The 7,343-nt window shown below is 34.0% G+C and overlaps 1 protein-coding gene across 1 annotated transcript in view; it reads right to left on the bottom strand.

Moving 5' to 3' along the window:
* LOC107726885 (astrotactin-1-like) overlaps positions 1-7,343 on the bottom strand; it is a 119,034-nt gene that overhangs the window by 110,930 nt on the left and 761 nt on the right. The window contains exon 2 of the mRNA XM_016536593.1: positions 2,281-2,408. Within this exon, the coding sequence (XP_016392079.1) occupies positions 2,281-2,408 (128 nt within the window). The remainder of the gene's footprint in view (positions 1-2,280; positions 2,409-7,343) is intronic.

Genomic DNA, 7,343 nt, shown 5'->3' with positions numbered 1-7,343 from the left:
AAAAAAAAAAAAAAAAAAAAAAAAAAATAATAATAAAATAAAACAATAAAAAAAAAACACACATTTAGTCATGCTGCTTACACTGCTAAAATAAAAATAAAAAAACTGTAATTTTCCCGACATAACATACCTAAACATCCTTAAAACAAGACAAATTTACATGAGAAGGAAATTTGTTTAAGGTATTAAGAATTATTTTTTTTTTTGTGTACAATCATACACCTCACTAAATCACCTTATCTTAATTTACTTAAAAATAATTTACTAATAAATTTAAATAAATAAATAGAAATAAAAAAAATCTAATAAACATATTGACTTATGTCACCTCTGTGCATGTCTATTCAGTGCTTTACTGTCTTTGAATTAAAACTGTCTTATATTATTATCGAATTTACTGTCTTAATTTGTACATTTTTCTCATCAAGTGCTAATAAATGCAATTTGCATTTTAAATCAGCGTGTTATGTAATTGTATTATTTTTTTTTTATATATAGTTGATTGACCCTAGTAGCAACTCCAGATTATGCATCTTAAGTACAAATTCAGTCTAGATTTTTTAGCAATGCATAAAGTGAAGAATGATCCAGATCTGTTCAAGGACTTATGACAAGATACACATGAAAATATATAATATATAAAGAAACACAAAGATATACGAATTACATAACATGCTGTAGCAGGCAATAGCTGCCGGACAAAGAAAACATAAACAAGCACACACGATTTCTATTCTGTTTGGCCTTTTCCTGCTGTTTATTTTACATCAGACCTTAAGGACTATAATACTTCATTCTTTGGCAGTATGATATGGGTGGCTGAAGCCAGAGGGGAAGAGTATGATGAAAGACGACGCATTCTGAAGCCTCATTTGAAGGTACAGGATTTCCCCGCTCCTCCCTTTCTTTCTCATTAACGGGAGCATAAAAGTTTATTTAGGGTAAGGGACTGCCGTTCAGAATATTGTACCACAGTAAACTCCAGAGGGGAGTCAGATTGGTCAGCTAATGAGTCCTGACAGAGGCAGCAGCGTCCAGAAGCTCCTGAAAAATGATTTTGTTAATACCCTCTCCGTTTTCTGCCTCTTCATCATCCACATGATCTGGCAGGAGATAATGTGAACCAGTCGAGTGTTTGCAAGTTTTAAGAAAATTTATAGCATATGCGAACAAACACAAACACTGAAGATGGATGTGGAGCGTCATGACCTGAAATACTTGGCTTGATTTAGAATAATATTTCCTTCTTAAAAAACAATTATTTAAGCAATAAAGTACTAGAGGCTGTACTGTATTATGATGTGCAAGTATATGTGCTGTGCTGTGAAGCCAGGACCTGAACTGTTTTCTAAAAGCTGTTTTAGCATTAGAAATGCTGAATTGATTTCTTGTGATCATGCTAAGCAAGAAATCCAAGTGAAGGAAGTTACTATTATGGATTTGGCAGCAAAGAAGAGGAATTACTTAAATAAGGTCAAGGGCAAGATTAAGAGGTTTATTTAATCAAGACAAACATTTATAATCTCTAAGACTAATAGGAAGTTTTCAAAACACTTGGATTGACAAAATTACAGTTTGTTTATATAGCTCTTGATAGAAAAAAAAAAACACTATGCAAACAAACAATACAAAACAAAACAATACCAAATACATAAAATGCAAGCCACAAAAAATGGAGACTAAAAATAATAGTTTTAAATATCAAAGGATGAGTGGATATAACAATGCATTTTGTCCAGTATTACTCATATTTATGTAAATTCTCAAACAGAAATATAAATAAATATTTGATAAAATTGGCATATACCTATATATAAAATATTAATATTTGTGCTATTCAAAGATGCACTCGTTCTTTCATTTTTGTTAATATTTTTACAAAGTTTTCATTCTTTTTGGTCTTCTATTGAAATATACACAGTATGACTCAGCACTCTGAGCCCAGAGAACACAACACCAAGCTCTATGCATGAGTCATTGACTGACAAGATAAAGCCTTTTAGCCCGTTATTTCATGAGGTGGCCTCAGTGAAGCAGTTATAATATTCATCATAAGATATTGTCACTCAGCTTATGCAACACTGCTAGCTCCAACACCACCAAATAACACTGCTCCTCAAATGAATAAGGTAACAGATTACACAATCCATCCATTTGAACTGTTTTTAAACCTCGTAATACAGATCTGTATATATATATATATATATATATATATACATACATACATACATCTAGCCACTGAGATGCTGAGTGATTGATCAGGAATTTATAGGTTCTTACCAGTCAGGTACTCTGGATCAGGTACTGGGTCAGACAGCTCCTCATGACACTGGGCTTCAGTCGGCACAGATGCAACCACCATGCCATCCGGGAGCTGCTGCTCGATGCCACGGGCAAAGTTCTTCTGCCTAGACAGCAGAAGATAAAGGAGACAATCTACTCAAAGCACAGTCTCATGTTCATTCATCTGTCACTCACACAAATCCTACATTTCTGGCACATCATTGTAGCAAAATCTACAGAAAAACATATGAGCAGCATTGTCCGTTAAAAGCTCATATGTTAGTGTTTACTGGCTATTTTGATGTACATTATCCATAATTTACAATATTTTTTTTCTTCTCTTCATTTAGCATTATTATTCAAATGGTTTTCATTTTATTGATCAAATTGCCATGAAACACCACCTTTTTGCACTTAGCAGGTCATTTAAATAAAACATATAAAATGTATACAAAATATGTTATAATATTAGGCAAAGGATATTTGTGTGTTAAGTGCACTAAGTGCAAATAGCTTTAGATGCTATTTACACTAAGTGAAAATAGCAGTATTTTCTTTGCACTAAGTGTAAATATTGTTAGATGCTATTTATATATTTATACTTATTACAAATAGTGGCAAATACTATTTTCACCTCAGTGTATTATAGGGTATTGTATAACAGGATGCTACATATTCAGTGTATATGATTCTATTTATTAAAGTCATAAATGAATGCTGGCTTATTAGGAACTTGAGGTGGATTTGAACTCTTGTCACTATTTGCACTTAGTAGAAATAGACATTCTATGTATTTGTTAATATTTGGTTTAGAAAAAATATAATTTAAAACGAAGGAGTGAATAAAGTGTAAGTGGATAGGATACATTTGAAATGGTGTTAAGAGATTATTTTCCATAATATGGCATAAATATCATGGGGTAGCATTAAAAGAAGGTAGAGGAGCTCAAAGAGAACAAGAAAAGGCAAACTGAAAAAAGCAGTGCACAAAAGAATGACTGTATATCTAAATTAGATCTGCTGAAGTACTATAGACTTGAGGAAAGAGTAAGAAAATACAGTTTGAGTTTAAACAAGAAAATAGAGGGAAAAAAGTGAGAAGATGGGTTTCAAAGCGATGTGAGCAAATAATAAGTATGCATTGGACAGAAGGACTGATGGAAAGGGATAAACTGACAACAGTGAAAGACGCAAAGATGCACAAACTCTGCATTCTGCACAGAAGCTCTGACTCAATTTCTCTCTATGTATCTTAAGTTAGATCAAGGTTAATGTATTCTGGGACCGAGTGTATACATGTGTGGAAACTGAACAATGCGATATAAAAAAAAATTATGTCAAAGAAAAGTATGAATAAAAGAAGAATAGGAGAATATAGAATAAACTCTTTCCTTTTCAAGGAAAAATAAGCACCTAGAAAGCACACCAGGGAAATACATAGAATGCAACAAAATTTTAGAATGATGCCTACTAGAGCATCTAGTAAATGAGCGAGCATTCAGAAAATTGTGCCAGGCAACATTATACAATCTACATCTTTCTTCAAGCATTACTGTCATATCCAACTAATAAAGTGGACTTGGATGAAATAATTATATTATCTCTGAATAAACAGAGCACTGTATAAATAATTGGGCTTAAACGGGAGAGAAAAAAAAGCCAGAGGCTTGCAATATGCCCTTAATCTTAATATGAGAATGAAAAGTGGCTGAAGTGGAACAGACTGTCATTTATATTCGACAAACAGTCATATATGTGGAGGTCTACAGTGCTAAATACCCCCGTTTCCTGGATGACTCAAAATGTTGAGCTATTTATAAAGAAAACAGCCATTTACTTGGCTGAATAATAGTAATATCCCCTATTATTTGTAACCCAGAACATTACAAATCAGATTCTACTGATGTATATTAGATTGTAGGTTTTCCATGGCAAATTAAATCTGGCATAAACCTCAAAACTGTTCCCAAATACGCCCTCTCGGGTGTGCTGGAAGGTACACTGGAGCACATTCTGCAGAAATTTTTTTGAGCAGCGGGGGATTTCCACCCCACATCTAATAAAAATGTATAAAAGTTGTTTCTCTTGTCAAACTTGAAGCTCACGTTTCAATAGATACTTGCATATTGAAATATTAATAGCTCTGTGTTATTGCTTGTCAAAGTCACATCTGATAAAAGGTTCAGTTCCCCACGGAGCCGGTCCAGCTAAATAGAAATGTGCAATAAACTTAGGGGCCAGTAATTTTAATGAAAATGATGCATATGGTTCTAAAGTTTCTGAAATCATTACTGGGCAACAATTGTGGCTATAACCCCTGTGAATTAAAATGTCTGAATTTTGGTGCATAGTAATAAAAACAATAAAGCAATATTAAATATAAATGCAGTACAAAAATTTAAATATTTAACAGATAAATTTGCATGTTGTCTAAAGCTTTAAATGCTTGTTACTTTCCCTGTGTAATTTTCTAAAAAAAACAGACTGCATACTGAAAAGTCTCCTGAGAAAAACCTCAGTCGCGACGCAACTTCATTAATCATATGCGTCGACAATGAATGGACATACAAGAGGGAGATTTCAGCAATAATATCTTGCAGTACGGTAATTATAGACAGAACATGCACGTTTTATAAGATGCTCTGGTCATCACAGGTAGGATTATCTGTCGAATGAGAATAAGGGGAAAATATAAATAATTTAAAATGCACAATAGAAAAATCTCGAATGTAAAACTAGGTGAACTGCTGTTGTCCAGCAACAGCTGATGGCAGATTATAATAATAGAGTATAACACAGAAGACGTCTTTAAAAGCCATCTGGAAAATGAGAAATACAATCTGCAGCAAGTATGTTTAGTTTTCTTTCGGTTTAAATAAGTAAGCTGTGTGAAGTTGATGAAGTTGACATCCCATTTCAGGCAAGATAATGAGATATCCAGTTATCAATTAATATCATTAAGAGATGATTTCACGCATAATTAATCATAATATGTAAGGCCGAAGGAATTAATCTAGAATGGCTGAATTTTGAGCAATTATTTTTAGCTTGTTTAAAGCAGAAGTGTGTCATTTCAATGCCACTACACAGAACTGAGGCCGAAGAAGTTTGCCCAAACACTTCCCCAACCTGCCGCTGGTCAGTTAAACAGATGGTTAAGATGCTTGAACAAACAGAAAAATGTTATTACATTATATAATTATAATTAATAATGATTAAAAGTAGTGGTTTTTACATAATTCTAAGTATAGAAATTATTTTACATTTTATGTTATAGCTGTGGTAATATCACAGCATACTGAATACTTGAAATCAACATTCCATTTATAAGAGAAAATTCTAATTATAAGGGAAAGCAAGAAGAGCATTTGAAGAAAAAAAAATGAGCCATTTGAAAATAGCTCAGACTTCAGGCTTTTAAAAATAATCAGACTGTTCACAGCCTGTGTGTGATGTTTTAATTTAGTGCTGGGAAAAAGGTAGTGCTTTGAGTTTTTTGCTGTGGATAGAAACACCCAACTGGGAGATTTTAAGAGAGGTAGTCCTAATCATGATTCTGCAAAGTCTTAATGAGAACAAAGGGCACTAAAACATTCATTAAAACCAGCTCAAAGCACACTGGGAAGCAATGGAAGTGAAACTGGTTAAGGCTGGAACCCAGAGGAGAGGGAAAGTAAATAGGAAAGGGCACATGTCTTTAGGTGGAAAGTCTCATGATGATAAGACAGAAATCTAAATGAAATCCTGCCTGGCAATGCACACAAGATATGGAGGAGGAAGTAGGCATGGGTATTTTGAATGCTCTCTAAAAGCCTGTGTATAGTATATTTAATTAAGATGTCAACAAAATGTTTGCATAATTTACTTTCTTAATTTCTTTGCACTCTGCTCTACAAACGCAATGGTACACAGATATGGACTGCTGCTCAACAAGACTGCTTCTCAACAAGCTACAGAGTTTGGCAGCAGTGCCATAGGGAGATTCTGGATAAAGACTACAGCACGGCCTTGAGTGCAACATCCAGTGGTTAACCCACTCTCAGTGTACCGCATTTGTAGAACGCAATGTGTAAACCCCTATGTATGTGTGTGTGCAAAATTCAAAAATGTGCAGTAAAGTTTGGGTTGTCAGAATTTGTATGCCTCCCTTTAATTTTCTATGTAGACGCTCTGATATTCTCTGTAACTATCTATCCAAGATACCAAAAGCAACTGACTACAAATACCCTAGAAATGCCACAACAACTATCCAAAACAATCCATCCATCCACCCACCCACACACAAACAGTAAATACCTATGTATGGCTTGTAAAACCTAAATTTCAAGCTTTTAGAATTATTTTAAACTTAAACACCTGTAACGAATCAGTCCACTGAAGGCGAGAGTAGTGAAGAACCCAAGTGCAGTTTATTTACAGTGTGATCCAAACATCCAAACAATAATCCGAGACTTGACTTGACATGAACAGACTTGACTTGACGAGGCATGAACAGACTTGACATGAACAGACTAGACTCACCAACAGCGGGATAAATACATTCAATACACGACGACAGACAATGCAACATGATGGCTACTTATAGGAAACAAGAGGGTCACATGACAAGAACAAACCAATGGGAAACAAGACACATGACTAAAACAACCAATCAGAACATGACACATACACAAGGCTGAGATACATGAAGGCAAGGGAAGTATGACACAAACAGCATAAAACAATTACAAAATAAAAGACATGGACATGAACATGAAACAAAAACAAAACCCAAACCCCACATTACAACAAGGAATTTGTTTTCGTGACAGAAGCTTCCGCAGTGTAACAGAATGACAGTGACAGAACAAAAAACACAGATAATAAAAAATAAAAAATAAAATAGAACAAGTAAATAAGGAATAAAAATATACAAATCGACAATTGTATGTATAATCTGATTGATGTCTTGAGATGTGGCAACCATAGTATAAGTGGAATAATTGACTCTGGGCCGTTGAATTATTAGAAAAATAATGCACACCCGAGGTGTAACATACCCACCTCGGGTGTGCATTATT

The sequence above is a fragment of the Sinocyclocheilus rhinocerous genome, unplaced genomic scaffold, assembly GCF_001515625.1.
Source record: "Sinocyclocheilus rhinocerous isolate Xijiao unplaced genomic scaffold, SAMN03320098_v1.1 scaffold606, whole genome shotgun sequence".
Taxonomy (NCBI): domain Eukaryota; kingdom Metazoa; phylum Chordata; class Actinopteri; order Cypriniformes; family Cyprinidae; genus Sinocyclocheilus; species Sinocyclocheilus rhinocerous.
The sequence above is the reverse complement of the archived record's forward strand: the minus strand, read 5'-3'. Positions and strand labels throughout refer to the sequence as shown.